At 35.4% G+C, this 17,532-nt stretch overlaps 1 protein-coding gene and 1 pseudogene across 1 annotated transcript; both read left to right on the plus strand.

The window, feature by feature from the left end:
* The first annotated feature begins 1,465 nt into the window (after positions 1-1,465).
* LOC142632835 (ABC transporter A family member 2-like) lies at positions 1,466-8,528 on the plus strand. Its single transcript, XM_075807163.1, has 16 exons — positions 1,466-1,841; positions 2,803-3,025; positions 3,130-3,299; positions 3,434-3,619; positions 4,075-4,170; positions 4,246-4,446; positions 4,610-4,769; positions 4,857-5,083; positions 5,600-5,717; positions 5,810-5,886; positions 6,035-6,124; positions 6,319-6,462; positions 6,539-6,841; positions 6,925-7,005; positions 7,994-8,170; positions 8,274-8,528. Exons 1-16 carry the CDS (start codon positions 1,488-1,490, stop codon positions 8,526-8,528), a joined length of 2,862 nt encoding a protein of 953 aa, XP_075663278.1. The 5' UTR covers positions 1,466-1,487.
* Positions 8,529-11,323: 2,795 nt separating this feature from the next.
* LOC142630966 (germin-like protein subfamily 1 member 16) lies at positions 11,324-17,532 on the plus strand (annotated as a pseudogene).

The raw sequence follows: 17,532 nt of genomic DNA on the forward strand, positions 1-17,532 counted from the left end.
GTATTTAAAAAAAAATATCTAAGAAAGAAACAGAGTAGAAAAATGTAATTATGACATGACATTAAAGACATTACCAATTATATAAGTAACCTTTTTAGATACTTTGCACTTGAAAGAAATTATAGTAAAATAATAATTGTATGAGTTATAGTGCACATTTTGTGGTAAAAATAATATATTTGTTAATAGTTTATTGAGTTCCGCATGGAAATTCATTCAAATTATGGATCTCAATAAAGATCCATTACCCAATACACTTTATTGAAAATTAGATTAGAACAAAAAAGTACATGTAAGACAAACTTATTAAAAAAGGCAACCATTATATAAAACCAAAAATACCCCTCTATCTACGATAGAAAGTAATAGTCTTTTCTTATTTAACTTAGAAGTCCATGTTAAATTTACCACTATCCCAAATCAAAGATGCAATCAACTCCACAATCATCTCAAATCAAAGATGAACTTGACTCTTAAATCTAATACACACTTGGCTCCATTGAGAGAGAGAGAGAGAGAGATTTAAGTAGGTTAAGGGGCATTTAGAACAAATAGTAATTGTGTAAATTTTAATGTAAATTTCTATTAATGAAAAGAATAGAACGCAATTAATTCTCTTTGAAAAGGGAATACAATGAATAGGGTTGGTGACATAAGAGCATTTAATTCTCTACCTAAAATTATGTGTTTTCTTGATATTTGTGCCCAATTTAATTTAATTTTGTAATGTATAAAATTATCATTTAATAGAATATTAAATATATCTTATCTTAACTCGTGTATCTTTACCATTTTTTATATATAAAAAAAAATCTTATAAAACATCATTTTCACAACAAATGTAAGTCTCATACATGTAGCTCTCTCACTATTGTAAGAGAGATGTCTCATGAGATATATTTTCTTCCTCACTCACCAACCAAATCTCTTAGTAAAATTTTACTCAAAAAAAATGTCTCTTAATAATTTTGAAATAACTCGTTCACGTTCTTTTAAAAATAATAATAATAATAATTCGTTCACGTGGCACATTTTGATTAGTTTGCATCATTTTCAATGATGTCACTTTTTATTGTATCTAGGACTGGTTTTTTTTTTTTTTTTTTTTTTAAGAATCATAATCCACAATTTTATTAGGGGAAATTATTGTGTACTTCCGGAGTACCATAAATGCGTACTTCCTCATCTCACATGAATAATAGGTCTCACTAATTAAATTCATAGTATGACTCACCATTCATGTGAGAAGAATAAGTAGGCATTTATGGTACTCCAGGAATATCTAATAATTTTCCTTTCTATTAGTTATATTTTTTTCATAAACATAATTCAAAAATAACAATGGAGAAACGGAGTAATGCCATATATAACTAATTACTCACCCCATATATGTAACGTCCCTACGCAAAATAGAGTCCAAAACCAAAATCCAGTTTGGAAGAAAGCAAAATTGTGGAAAGGAAACTCGAAAGCAGCACCCAAAAGCCATGGTGGTTTTGCAAAGTGGGTTACCTCTATTTTGCCAACAGTTCGGAGCACTGCTAAGGAAAAACATTATCCTTGCAAAGCGAAACAAAAGGTCTACGTTGATCCAACTCTTTGCGTCCTTCATATTCGTGTTCCTCTTGTTTAGCATTGAGAAAGGCAACAAACTGAGCTATAGCGAAGTCACTGATCCAAAGGTGGTGGCCTCGTTCCCAATCCCTCCATGTGAGCACAAGGCTCACATCAGGAAACCGTGCTTCGACTTTGTGTGGAGTGGGAATGGAAGCTCCACCATTAACACCATTGTCACTGCCATCATGAACAATAATCCTGGTCGTCAGATTCCCATCAAGAAGGTACTACATATGTATATATGTTTGTGTCATGTGTACCAATACTACGTATATTTATGTGGGTGTTATTATATATATATGTGTGTGTGTGTGTTTGTGTCATGCACATTTTTTAAGTAATATTTCGTATTCCAGCTCGATAAATTTTGTTTATAAAGAAAATTATCAAATATTGTATATAGGAAATATTATATTCATTTATGTGTGATTGTTTTGCTAAATAAAAAGCACAAAGGGAGTAGGCGACCAGCCATAGCTACCTAGGTGAAAATTCGAATTCCAGATCTATACCACACAAAAACCTTAATCACAAGGCCACACTCCTAGGTGGTGGGTCAGGTGATGATGATGTGGTATCACTCAAGTAATTTACATAAGAAAAATGGTAAAACTACCATTAATTTTACTGTTAAAAAAATAAAAAATTTGGTAATTGATGTGGCAAACTGGCAAAGAATATAATTGGTATTACATCAATAATATAATAAAGAAAATTTTGAACAATTTTGTTTTGTATTTAGAAGTTAACACATCAATTTGTAAGATTTAGTAAAATTTGTAGTAGATATAGCATCAATCGCTCTTCATCAAAACATGTTAATTTAATCAAAATTATAAAGAGATTTAGTGTTACTTTCTAACAGTTAGAAGCTAAAGTGTAATTAAGTTTATGGTACCATAAGGAGGTAAATTTACCTTTTATCTTCATCTTTATTTGTGTGTAAGAGATGTAAAGTTCCCGTTCTGTTTTAAATTATAACATGATACACTATGTCATGATATCAAATCTTCCAAGATGTTTTCAATCTAAGAACCATGGTTGATTGATATATTGTTAAAAATCTTTTGCTTTTATATTCCCTACCATAAAGTTTGGGCAGGTTTATAAAAAAAACATATTGCATGAGCTTATTTAGAACATCATATACCATGAAAAAACTGGTTCTGCTCCTTGTTTGTGCAGGTCAAAGCATTTGGAACACAGAAAGAGGTAGATGCATGGCTCTTAAGCAATCCTAGACGCTGTGCGGGAGCTTTACATTTTATAGTGAGGAACAAGACTGTGATAAGCTATGGCATTCAAACTAACTTCACTTCAATTACTAATCGAGAAGATCGCACATTCAAGTTTCAAATTCCACTTCAATTGGCTGCTGAGCGTGAAATTGCTAGGTCTCTCATTGGAGGTCATAAACGATGTCTTATTTGTTACTTTACATATGATTCTACTTAACAGGTCCTCTTGCATTTTGTCATTTTTTTTTTTATCACTCTACTTCTTGAATTTCAGATCCTAACTTTAGCTGGGTTGTTGGGCTTAAGGAATTTGCACACCCAAGAATAGAATTCTCCTCTTCTTTGGATGCAATGGTACCTCCATTTTTCCTTGCAGCTGCCATGTTTGGTTTTGTGTTTCAAATGGGTTCTTTGGTCACTGAGAAAGAGCTCAAACTTCGCCAGGTATTCATGACTATATAAATTCTGAACTTTTGAAGATGGAACTAATTAAGAATTCTGGCCCTTACAGGATTAGCACTGCTTCCACTTTATTGTCTTATGTCTTGGTTTCTGCGTACTCTTATTATTTCCAACAGGCAATGACTATGATGGGTCTATATGACTCTGCTTACTGGTTGTCATGGCTCACATGGGAGGGAATTCTTACAGTTCTTTCATCAATTTTAATGGTTCTCTTTGGAATGCTGTTTCGATTTGATATTTTCTTGAAGAACAGCTTTGCAGTCGTCTTCCTTCTGTTCTTTCTTTTCCAAATCAACATGGTAAATTTCTATCTTGCAACACTAGCTATACTATGATGAAATTTCAGAAAATATCTTGTTCAAATTTTCATTAAGTAGATTTTACTATGAAGTTTAATTCAAAGAACAAAAGAAAAGAAATAAGTGATAGAAAATAACAGATGCTGTCCCAAATAGAGCTACAATAATGGAGAAAATCTATTTGTAAACTGCAGTGGTTACTATGCACATGTTCAATATATACAAGCTTTCACATGCACTTAAATCGTATTCTAAGAATTCTACCCAAAAAAAATTGAAAAGTCACCCCTCTGTAAAAGAAACTTAAGCAATTGAATCCATAAGAAGTTAAGCAGTCTTTAAATAAATTCTGTTGTTCCTGAATATTATTCCTTTATTTGGTATGCTTTCAGTTTTTAATTAAAAATGTCTAGTGCTAACATACTTTGCTAAATTTTTCTGACTTATGATGCTAGCTTAGTTATGCATTCATGTTGTCGACCTTCATTAGCAAGTCATCTTCAACAACAACAATGGGATTCTCTATATTTGTCATTGGCTTCATAACTCAGGCAAGATTCTAATAATAAATCCTAAGAAAATGGGTTTTCCATTTGATTGTAATAATTTTTTTTTTTTGGTCTCAGATAACAGTAGCATTTGGATTCCCCTATGATCAATCCGTTGCTATAAAGTATAGAATTATGTGGTCATTTTTTCCACCAAATCTGCTTGCCCAGGCCCTGAACATGTTTAAAGATGCAAGTTCACAGCCTGAAGGTGTTGGCATTAGCTGGGGTAGGCGGGCTGACTGTCCACCAGACGGTAGTGACTGCGTAATGACAATTGTAAGTACACACTTCAAATCTCAATATCTTAATATCAATCTACATCAACATAGCTTTCCTTTTATTTCCTATCCTTTTTCCACTATTTACATTTTTGATCTCTTTCTCTAAGTAAAGTTGAATTTTCATAAAAGTTCAAATGTCTTTTCTCATGTTCTTTCAGGATGGTATATATAAGTGGTTTGCATCTACATTTTTCCTGTGGTTTATTTTGGCTATCTACTTTGATAACATAATCCCAAATGCATCTGGTTTGAGGAAACCATTGTTCTACTTTTTAAATCCTTCGTATTGGACAGGCAAAGGTGGAAACAAGGTGAAAGGTAAATTCTTGATATATATGTGGCCACTGCTTCTCCTTGTTAGCTGATATCAAAGATAGGCACTTATTTTGCAGTTTCTTTTTGCAGAGGGCAACATTTGCAGGTGCATTGGTTTAGAGCCATTGCCTGAGCTTATTACTCCAGATGATGAAGATGTCCTTGAAGAGGAAAACCTTGTAAAACAACAAGCCAGGGAGGGGATAGATGATCCAAATGCTGCAGTTCAGATACATGGCCTTGTAAAAACATATCCTAAGACCATAAAAATTGGTTGTTGTCGATGCAAACAGACTCCACCTTACCATGCTATTAATGTAAGAATTGTTGGAAAGTATAACTTTCCATGTTAATATAAGAATATCTTGACATCTAACTTTTGTTGCATGCTTTGGAGGAGAAGAAAGTTGTTGTTTTCATCCCTCCATTATATTTTAGTTTACACATAGTTATGAGGACTTAACATTTCATAGTTTCTATATTTAGAGATGTTTGGGAAATTGACATAAACAATGTATATCATGAGTTTAGTGCACATTTTATGACTTTCCTGTTTCTACATTATTTAAAATTTTATATTGCGTCACTACCTTAGTGGACATAGCTTGTCCAACATGAATAAATACAATTTATCAAATTGGTTGATAGTTGTCAAAAGATGGTCATTCGGAAGAATCAAGTTAAGGGCAGATCCTGCTATTATTACTTGAGCAGGTTATAATTGGAGCTTAGGAATCTCAATATGAATGTTGTAGCAAAAATTGAGCACATGACACAAACCATGATTATTCATTTGTTATGATAACCACTGCCTTTGTGCAAATTTACTCCAGGGCTTATGGGTGAATTTTAGAAAAGATCAGCTATTTTGTCTTCTTGGACCAAATGGAGCTGGAAAAACTACAACAATCAATTGTTTAACAGGCATTTCCCCAGTGACTGGAGGAGATGGTAGGTTCTCTTCCATTTTTTTTCCCTTTTTTGGGTTCATCATTTACAATTTCCTTGGAATGTAATTGCATTGTACAATACCTTGTTAATAGCAACAATTTATGGACACTCTGTTCGAAATTCTGTTGGCATGTCAAACATCCGAAAACTTATAGGAGTTTGTCCACAGGTAATAGCCCCTCTGTTTCTCAAGCTTTTGTGTCAATAGCATGCATAGTTTAAGTCTATATAATCAAAAATCTTTCACTAAATAGCAATAATATATTTATTAGGAAATTAGAGACTAACACTTGCTTGGATCTTGTATCACCATATAGTTTGATATTCTTTGGGATGCATTGTCTGGTCAAGAGCACCTCTACCTCTTTGCAAGTATCAAAGGCCTACCACCAAATTATATTGAATCGGTAGATTCCTTCATACCATTGATTAAGGACTCTGAACAAGTTTTTTAATCCCAAACTAAGCATCTACTTGCAATTTTCTTTGAAGATGTTGTTCTAAATAGATGCTTATTTCCATTCTTGATGAGCTCATTTGATACAAAATGACTCTTTAAACTCTCCACTTCTTAAAGAAAAAAGCTTTGACTCAAATGTAGATTGCTCATAAATTATTGGATGAGGTGAGACTCACTGAATCAGCCAATGGAAGAGCTGGCAGTTACAGTGGTGGAATGAAACGTCGCCTCAGCTTTGCAATAGCCCTTATTGGTGATCCAAAATTAGTCATTTTAGATGAACCGGTAAACAGATAAGAAATCTTCCTTTTGTACATTGGTTTACTTGATATGTTTATGTGATGTAATTTGTGATTTGCAGACAACTGGCATGGATCCAATATCAAGAAGGCATGTTTGGGATATAATAAAGGATGCAAAGAGAGGGCGTGCAATTGTACTAACAACACACTCAATGGAAGAAGCTGACGTCCTAAGTGATCGGATAGGAATCATGGCAAAGGGTAGGCTTCGTTGCATTGGAACATCAATCAGGTTAAAGTCACGGTTTGGGACAGGTTTTATTGCCAATGTGAGCTTCTCTAGAAGTGATGTTGGACAAGCTCTTCCTGTTGAAGATACAATCACTGAAACTCATGAGGCTGTAAAGCAGTTCTTTAAATATGTAAGTTGAATAAGTACAATGATCCAAAATTTGTTAGGGCTCACAAATGGTTGGTTTTTCTTATATTGGGAAAATTTGGACAGAATTTGAACATAGAGCCAAAAGTGGAGAATGAGGCCTTCCTAACTTTTGTCATTCCTCATGATAGAGAGAGCCTTTTAAGGGTAAGCGTGTTATGCTTTCTACTTTGTTATCTTCACATGAAAACTGTCTTTTGTTCTTGGTTTTCAATGTGAACTTGGATGAAACACCAATCACATGTTAGTTAATACATGTGTTGGGTGCACATGTATGAGTGAAAGTCTGACATGAAGAAAAAATATAAATTATAAATTGTTTTAATATAACATACTTGGGCCCAAAGGCTTAAGCTTTTGATTTAAGTGGTGTCCTAATATCTTATATTAAGTCCTTAAGAGTCTCCCTAAGGTTTTATCTTCCCAACATGTTGTATCATAGCCAATGTTGGTGTGCACAAGGAGGTAAGGTTATACCTTTTGCAGATAGGACAGGTACAAGTCCCTTTCACAGTCAGAGCAAGGACAGGTTGCATGTACTTGGAGCCAACACAAGTTGACGTGGACGTATGGGGTTCCCATAGTAGGATTTGTTCATGGCCCATAAAGAGGTCTTGGAGCCCACAAAGAGGCAATGCACTCACTCTTGAGGAGAAGATTTTTGGGTATATATGTGTGAGTAGAAGTCCCATATGAAGAAAAAATGAAAAAGTTGAAGAATTAATATAACATAACTGGGTCCATTTCAATAGGCTTAAGTTTTTGGCTTGAGTGATGTTGTCCCTACTACCATATAGGATAGGATTTATGATCCTTTCCCTATTGTATTAGCTCAGATGCAGTTGCACACTTCCACAATTCACATAAAGCATTCTTTGGGTTATCCCGAAAAAGAAAGGTAATGAATGCTTTACAAGAAAGAGAATATAAGCCAAAATGCGATTCATGACAAGCTTCTAGAAAGATTAGATGCTATATTTACAGTGCCAAAAAATGGACCTTGATTACAACAAAATTGATTCTATAATTCTATATATAACTTTCCGTGATGTTAGACTATTATTTTTGGGGAATGATATTGTCACAATTTCAGCATTTATGTTTCTTCTTCTTTTTTCCATTGATGTTCGAACAGAAATTTTTCAAGGATCTCGAAGAAAGAAAGCGAGAATTTGGAATAACTGACATCCAAATTGGCCTTACAACTCTTAATGAAGTTTTCTTAAACATTGCAAAGAAGGCAGAGCTAGAGAGTGCCACTGCTGAGGGGAGGTTAACAACTTTGACTTTAACATCGGGAACCTCATTTCAGGTACATAATTTATTTTATGTTACTATATTGTTTTAGAAAGCTACTGTTTAGTGCTTGCATATTTGATTCATTTTATCTTTTAATTATAATTATTATTATGCAGATACCCATAGGAGCTCAACTAGTGAGGATTCCAGAAAGTGAGTCCGCAGAAAATCCTACTGTTCTTATGGTAGAAGTATACTGGGACCAAGATGATGCTGGTAACCTCCGCATTTCTGGCCACTCAGATGAGATGCCAATTCCTCCTGGTGCTCAAGCAATGGCCTCTTCATCAAATTCTAACACAAACTCAGGCCAAACAGGCCCAAATCAAGCAATTGTGATTGATCCATCATTCCTAAATAGACATGATTAAACCCATCAAACTAGTAATATAAATTATAAATAATAAATATACTTAGAATATTATTGTATATTGTACTTTCAATCATCACAACCATTTAGTTGCATGTGATTTGGTTAATACATGTCTCTGGCTGGGTTACCAAACCTAGGAAAAAGTATCTTATATATTAGCTATATGTAGCATCTCTCTCACATTATGAGGGCCCCTTCCACCTATAGGATCCACACGAATTGAGAGATGTCAATGTAGCTAATACATGAGATACCACCTCCAAACCTAGAGCCTAGCTAGCCAGCAACCACAAAATATGTAGTAGCAAATTTCTAGTTTGACCAAGTGACACGAAGCTATGACTGATGGAGGGCTTCCAGGTGATAATCGATTTATTATTTTGTGTAACAATTGCATGTAACATCCCTCTTACTTGTCCCACCCCGATATGAGAGAGATGTTCATGCAGCAATTACATATAATACCATCCCGTGATAAATGGTGGCTAATAAAAAAATGGGGGTTATTTGGTCCTCAATCCACCACTTTAGAAAATAAGAAGGTAGTTGTCTGGTGAAAACTGTTGCCTCTTTTGAATCAATGGAGAAACTCATGTGCCTTGACTTAGCTCTAAGCTTTCTAGTTCTCTTCCCTGTGCAAGAAGTTAGAGGAAGATGTTGGTACATGGCATATATGATAAAGATGTTGGCTAAGGAGTGTTTAGGTAGATTTTTGGAAGGCCATCAATTGGTTCTATCAACCTGAGTTCAGAGTAAAAGGGAGTCAAGCCCAACTCAAGATAGTTGTATTTTTTTTTTTTTTTTATAAAAAGATATATAGAAACAATACACTCTGGTATGAGATAGAGACTAGTGGTGCAAGACAAAGAACATGCAAGGACTCACTGATGATAAAGACAAAGGGAATATCTATTAAAGTATTGCACAAATTATAGAAGTAATTGCCTTTAATGCTATAAAACATAGTGGGGAGAATGAGGCAGATGATGAAGGAAAGAGAGAGTAGACACTACACGTCCCACCACACACACAAACACTATTTCCTTACGTGACTTACCTCTTTTTTTATGACCCATCTAACATGTGACCTAACCTTTTTTAAAATATATTAAAATAAAATGTAGACAACTAACTTGGTGCACAACTCATGTCAATCAATAATTTTAGCAACTGCTATTTTATGATCCTAATGTCTCATATGGATTAAATAATGAAAGCTTAACTATGTATATATAAGCTCTTAAACACCATTCCCTTGCAAGTTGGTTTTTAAGGGTGAATTCTACCCATGAGTTTGTATCATTCACCCTTGAAAACCATTTTAATCTAGTAGGCCATTTTAATTTAGCCTCTAGGTCACCCCCTCCAAGACCCGACCATAAAGCCTCAACTTATTTGATCTCATACTTAATGAGTTATGCTCAATTACTCGATGTGGTGGTTGACCTTGATACCAAATGTTAGGAACTCATAAGTAGAACTCACCCTTGAAAAAGGACTTATAAATACATGGTTAAACTTAATTATATGTATATAAGCTCTTGGGCACCCTTTCCATGTAAGCCGGTTTTCAAGGGTGTGTTCTACTCATGAGTTTGTATCATTCACCCTTGAAAACCATTTTAATCTAGTAAGCCATTTTAATCTAGCCTCTAGGTCGCCCCCTTCAAGACCCAACCACAAAGCCGCAACTCATTTGATCTCACACTCAATGAGCTGCATCTGATTACTCGATGTGGTGTTGACTCTGATACCAAATGTGTAGGAACCTATGAGTAGAACTCACCCTTGTTTAGAGGCTTATAAATATATAGTTAAACTTACTCTTACTCCATGTAGAACAATAGGATCACCCTTGAAAACCGGCTTACTAAAGAAGGGTTCCCAAGAGCTTATATACACATGGTTAAGCTTACACTTAATCTATGAAGATTTTTCGATGTTGAATCTACTACTAATGTATAGTAGATTGTGGTGTAAGTCATATTAAATATTTACTTGTTCTTCTTTACTTAATATGTTGTGTTTACTTTTAAAGTTTTACTTTTAATTTATTTATTTAGTGAGTTTTCTATGTAATCTAACTTTATTACCTCCAATTAGACTCAGAATTGGCTATAAATTGGATAGTATTTGAGGATAAAAAGTTTCCTCTGAATTTACTAACTTGGTTATGAATTGCAAGTCCTTGCTGGACTGGGAATGGGTAGTGCACTCTTAGACACTTCTGGAGAGAAGCTAATGGTTGTGCTAATCTTTTGCCGAAGATTAGCACAACTAGAATGTTAGTGCTAATCCTTGTTGGCCTGGGAATGTTAGTTGTTGTAAATTGTAATTGAACTGGTCTTCGGCCTGTTAGTACTTGTTTAGTGTTTTTGTTGGTCAATTACTATTGTATAGTGTCTACGTAAAGTCTGAGTGGCTCCACCTTTATGTTGGTGTCTTTATAGACTCTATTTTTCAGTAATGAATCTTCTTTTATAAAAAAAATTTAAAAACAAAAAAAAAAAAAAAACAGAAAAAGAAGAAAAAAAAAAACTGTATTGTAAACCTTTATGTAATTATGTTGGTAGACTGAACAAGCCTATATAGAACAGAATAATTTGGCAATCAAAACTAAAATTGGTAATAATCGAAGACTGAACAAGTCTATTCATCATTCACATATAGAAAACCATAGACGTATTCAACGTGTCTTATCTATAAATTAATAGACATGCTTTCCATGCAAAATTTCGCATCCCTCACCCGAAGCAAAAATATATAGAACAGAAAATAGAGTAAGCCTGAAATATGAGGAAAGCTTACGTTAAAACTGTTGCCCTCTTCGCTTTGGCATTCTCTCTTACCTCTGCCTCTGACCCCGATCCCTAGCAGGACTTCTGTGTTGCACTTAAGGACTACTCCGAATCAGCCGATACAAACTTTGCTGTTTCTTTTTTCAAGTTTCTGCATTATTTTTGTCATGTGAAGAATCTACACTAACCAGAATATTAATGGAAGAAATATCATTAGCTACCTGGCCTTACTATTTTCTGCATTGAAATCTTAAGCATTCTTTTTAAAGTGTCCATAACAAAAATTCTTTTAAGCAGTTTTCATTAATGGAAAGTTTTGCAAGGATCCAAAGCCTGTCACACCCAATGTTTTCTTCTTCAAGGGATTATCAAGATCAGGCCAGAATAGCTAAAGACTTAGAGCAGAGGAAGCAAGACTTGGAGCAGAGGAAGCAAGACTCCACAGATGTGATTGAAATTCAAGAAGTTATATCTGATGCACTTGTAGTTTAGTAGTTCTGTATATAGTGTTTCATATACGACTTGTAGCTTGTAGTTTTCTGTTATTAAGCTTTTGTAATTGCACGTGAGCTATTAATTAGTTACACGTGAGAATGCAGTTAGTTAGATTTTAGTTAGTTTAGTTTGCTCTAGTTAGTTTAGTTTGTTTTATTTCTGTAACTAGCTGAGCCTGAGACTGTATATAAGGAACAAGATATTTTTATTCAATACACACTTTCAGATTTTCCCAATTCTATTTTTCTTATATGGTATCAGAGCTCTCTAGAAACTTTTTTTTTTTTTCTAGGGTTTGTCAAATTTGGGAATTTATTCTTCTTGTCCGCCATTGTTGCTCTCGTTCAAGCTTTCCTAATTCTTTACTATGTTTCTTCAAGTCTTTCACTTTCTTTCAATGGCTAATCCCACAACTTCTGCTAACACTTCCACCACTGAATCTTCATCTTCTTCGCAAGAATCATACAATCCCAATGACCCTCTATTTTTACATCCTGGTGAAAATCCAGGTGTTGTTCTTACTTCTCAACCATTAATTGGGGGGGAAAACTATTCTGCTTGGGCAAGGTCAGTAAGAAAGTCATTGATTGCGAAGAATAAACTTGGATTCATTGATGGTTCTTTAACCATTTCATCACCATTGGTGAATTCACCAATAGCTGTTCAATCTTGGATCCGTGCTGATAATATGGTTGGCACTTGGATCATCAATTCAGTTTTATCAAGGCTTCAAGCAAGTATCATTTACAGAGAGACTGCACTTAAGATCTGGACTGATCTTCAAGATGCATTCAGTCAAGGGAATGCCACTAAGGTTTTCAATCTCCAAAAACAGATTGCTGAGATTCATCAAGGAGAGCAGTCACTCACTGATTATTTCACTCAGCTCAAAGTTTTATGGGATCAGCTTCAGAATCTTAGTCCGTTTCCTCAATGCACTTGTGGGAAGTGTGTGTGCAACATCAATCAAAGATTGAAGGGTCTTCAAGAAAATGAATCTACAATGAAATTCCTCATGGGAGTCAATGATGTGTTCTCTCAAGTCAGAACACAAATATTACTCATGGATCCATTGCCTTCTGTTAATAAGGCACATTCTTTGTTCATTCAAGAGGAGATGCAAAGGTCAGTCACTAATTCTGTGAGGGTTGAATCTACTATTTTGGCCACCAAGAGTTCAGGCAACAATCCTAAAGGCAAAGAGCAACCCATGTGCACTCACTGTGGAAAATTGGGTCACACTGTGGATAAATGTTACAAACTCCATGGTTTCCCACCAGGTTATAAATTCAAGTACAAGAATATCATGGTTCATCAAGTCTCCACGGGTGCAGATCAGTCCCAAGGCTATTGTTTTGCTCCAAACACAGATCATACTTCTTTTGTTGCTCAAGCTCCTGCTTTTACTCCTGATCAGTACCAGCAACTTCTCTCCTTGATTGGTTCTTCTTCAATTGGTGCACACCAGGCCTCACCAACTCAAGAATCTCATATGGTCAATGCTGTGTCTTTGCCTTCTAATGCAGTTGCAGGTACTGTTTCTTGCTCTTCACATTCAGTATTTTCTGCCAAGGTTGTGAATAGAAAAGCCTTTGGTGTTGAAACTTGGGTTGTAGACACTGGTGCTAAAGATCATATAGTGTGTTCTTTACATTTATTGACTTCTTTTACTGCAATTACACATACTGTGGTTGAATTGCCTAATGGGGAGGCTGCTCTTGTGACACATGTTGGTACAATCAAACTTTCATCTCATATTACCTTGACCAATGTTCTTTGTCTACCATCTTTTTCTTTCAACTTGATATCTGTTAGTGCATTAACTCACTCTCAGCCCCTTTGTCTGTATTTCTTTCCAATTATTGTTTTATACAGGACCTTACCTGTTGGAACACGATTTGAATGGGCCAAATGCATGATGGACTCTATCTGTTACAAAATTCAAGTGTCTCCACAGCTTCCAAGTCTCTTGATGAATTTCTTCTCAAAAATAAGTTCAGCTCTTTTACTGCTTCTTCTCCTTCTTCTGTTTCACATGCCAATTTGTATTCCTTATGGCATTCTAGACTAAGACATCCATCTGATATGAAATTACATTCTTTGAGTCATCTTTTTCCTTTCTTACAAAATTGTTGTACTAAAGATTGCAATGTATGTCCTTTGGCAAAGCAAAAGAGGCTGCCTTTTCCTTTTGAAAATAAAAGAGCTTCTCATTCATTTAATCTTGTTCACATGGATGTTTGGGGTCCTTTTTCTATTCCTACTACTGCTGGACATAGATATTTCCTTACCATTATAGATGATGCATCAAGGGCTACTTGGGTTTTTCTTTTAAAAGCCAAATCAAAAGTTAGGCCTTTAATTGTTTCATTTTACAATATGGTACAAACCCAGTTTAATGTTTCTCTTGAGTCCATTAGGACTGATAATGCCCTAGAATTTAATATGGTTGATTTCTATAGTTCTAAGGGTATCATTCATCAACAAAGCTTTGTGTATACTCCACAACAAAACTCAGTTGTAGAGAGAAAACACCAGCACATTTTGGCTACTGCTAGAGCCTTACAAATTCAATCCAATCTCCCTCTTGTTTTCTGGGGTGATTGTGTCATCACAGCTGTTTATTTGATTAATAGACTTCCTACTCTTTTCCTGTACCATAAGTCTCCTTATGAAGTCCTTTTTCATAAGGTTCCTTCTTACTCTCACTTGAGAGCATTTGGTTGCCTTTGCTTTGCAACTAATGTTACCCCACATAAGTACAAATTTTCTCCTAGAGTTAGAAAATCTGTCTTCTTAGGATATCCTTTCAATATTAAAGGTTACAAGTTATTTGACCTTCAATCTCACTCCATTTTCATTTCTAGGGATATAGTGTTTCATGAAAAGGTTTTCCCTTTTGCTTCACACTCTTCTCTTCCTTCCTCTGAGTTGATTCCTTTGCCTAAAATTCCTTCCATTCCATCTGCTTTTCTTGATTCTTCACCATCTGTCACTACTGATTCTATTCTACAGTTTCATCATGATCTTGATTCAGATGATCAAACTTTCCCTGATACACTTGATCATGATATCTCTTCTGATCCAGTTGTACGTCCTAGAAGGTCTACTAGAACTTCTAAGCCCCCTTCTTACCTTAAGGCTTATCACTGTAATCAGGTTTCCTTAGCATCCATTTCCAATCAGTCCTAACCAGGTACTTCCTATCCTCTTTCTTCCTTTCTCTCTTATGCCAATTTATCACCTGCCTACAAATCATTTTGTTGTACTATTAGTACTACCACAGAATCTACATTTTTCTCACAAGCAGTTTCTGACCCTAAATGGCAAGAAGCCATGGATGCTGAAATTGCTGCATTGGAAGCCAATAACACTTGGACTGTCACATCTTTGCCTCATGCCAAACAACCTATAGGATGCAAATGGGTTTATAGAATTAAGTACAAGGCAAATGGGTCTATTAAGAGGTACAAGACTAGGTTGGTTGCCAAAGGATTTAATCAAAAGGAGGGCCTAGATTATCTTGAAACCTTCAGTCCTGTTGCAAAAATGGTATTTGTTAAGTGTGTTCTTGCCGTGGCTACTGTGAAAGGTTGGTTCCTTAGCCAACTTGATGTAAATAATGCATTTCTTCATGGTGACTTACATGAAGAAGTGTATATGGCCCTTCCACCTGGTTTTCACAGCAAGGGGGAGCATGGTGAGCAACTTGTATGCAAATTAAATAAGTCACTATATGGACTTAAGCAGGCTTCCAGACAGTGGTTCTCTAAATTTTCTACCACACTGATACAACTTGGTTTTACTCAATCTAAAGCAGACTACTCTCTCTTTACAAGGCAGCAAGGGACTTCTTTCATTGTTTTATTGGTATATGTAGATGATGTTCTTATTGCAAGTAATGATAAAGAGCAGGTAGATCAGTTTAAGGTGTTATTGAATCAGAAATTCAAGTTGAAGGATCTAGGTGAGTTGAGGTATTTCCTTGGCTTGGAAGTAGCAAGAACAGACAAAGGTGTTTCTTTGTGTCAAAGAAAATATGCCCTTGAGATTCTGGAGGATGCAGGACTTCTTGGTTGCAAACCTGTCAAAGTTCCCATGGATCAAAACTTGAAGCTTAGTAAACATGAAGGTTCATTGCTTGATAACCCAGGGCAGTATAGAAGATTGGTGGGAAGACTACTAAATCTAAGCATCACAAGGCCTGATATTACTTATGCAGTGCATAAGTTAAGCCAATTCATGGCTAATTCGAGAGAACCACACCTTGAGGCAGCTCTTAAGGTTCTTCAATACCTGAAAAATGAACCTGGAAAAGGCATTTTCTTCTTAGCAAATTCAGAGCTTCATGTGAAAGGATTTACTGACTCTGATTGGGCTGCATGTCCAGATACAAGGAGGTCTGTTACTGGATATTGTATATTCATTGGTGATTCGCTAGTTTCATGGAAATCAAAGAAACAATCTACTGTCTCTAGGTCCTCAGCTGAGGCAGAATATAGAGCAATGACTATCTCCACTTGTGAAATCGTTTGGATTTTATATTTATTAAAGGATCTTCAAGTTGATCACAATAGGGAAGCATTATTATTTTGTGACAGCCAAGCAGCTCTTCACATAGGTTCCAACCCTGTTTTCCATGAAAGAACGAAGTATATAGAGATAGATTGTCACGTTGTGAGGGATAAGGTGTTGGAGAAAATTATCAAGCTTAATCATGTCAGAACTCAGTCTCAATTGGCTGATTTGCTCACTAAAGCATTAAGTCACAAGCAATTTTCTGCCCTTCTGTCCAAGATGGGACTTATCAACATTTATCAACCTAAAGTCCACCTTGAGGGGGAGTATCAAGATCAGGCCAGAATAGCTAAAGACTTAGAGCAGAGGAAGCAAGACTTGGAGCAGAGGAAGCAAGACTCCACAGACGTGATTGAAATTCAAGAAGTTATATCTGATGCACTTGTAGTTTAGTAGTTCTGTATATAGTGTTTCATATACGACTTGTAGCTTGTAGTTTTCTGTTATTAAGCTTTTGTAATTGTACGTGAGCTATTAATTAGTTACACGTGAGAATGCAGTTAGTTAGATATTAGTTAGTTTAGTTTGCTCTAGTTAGTTTAGTTTGTTTTATTTCTGTAACTAGCTGAGCCCGAGACTATATATAAGGAACAAGATATTTTTATTCAATACACACTTTCAGATTTTCCCAATTCTATTTTTCTCATAGGGATTGAACATTCCTGGGAACACAGATAATAAAGTTGGGTCAAACATCACTACCATGAACGTTGACAATTTACTGGGCCTCAATACTCTTGGCATATTCCTAGCTCGAATCAACTTTGCATAGTATGGAGAAAATCATCCCCATATTCACCCTCACAACACTGAAATTCTAGAGGTCTTGGAGGGTACCCTCTTCATTGGTTTTGTAACATCTAACATAGATAATCACCTCGTCACCAAAACTCTAAACAGGAGGGATGCATTTATCTTTCCAGTTGGTCTCTTTCACTTCCAATTGAACATTGGAAAAACTACTGCAATTGCCATTTTTGTTTAAGCAGCCAAAATGCAAGCATGATCACAATAGCAAATACAGTCTTTGGATCCAATCCTCCCATTAATCCTAATGTTCTCACTAAGGCCTTCCAACTCAACAAAAATGTGATTGAAGAGCTTCAGAAAGACTTTGGAGTTGACAACTAG

This window comes from Castanea sativa, chromosome 4 (assembly GCF_040712315.1).
Source record: "Castanea sativa cultivar Marrone di Chiusa Pesio chromosome 4, ASM4071231v1".
Classification (NCBI taxonomy): Eukaryota; Viridiplantae; Streptophyta; class Magnoliopsida; order Fagales; family Fagaceae; genus Castanea; species Castanea sativa.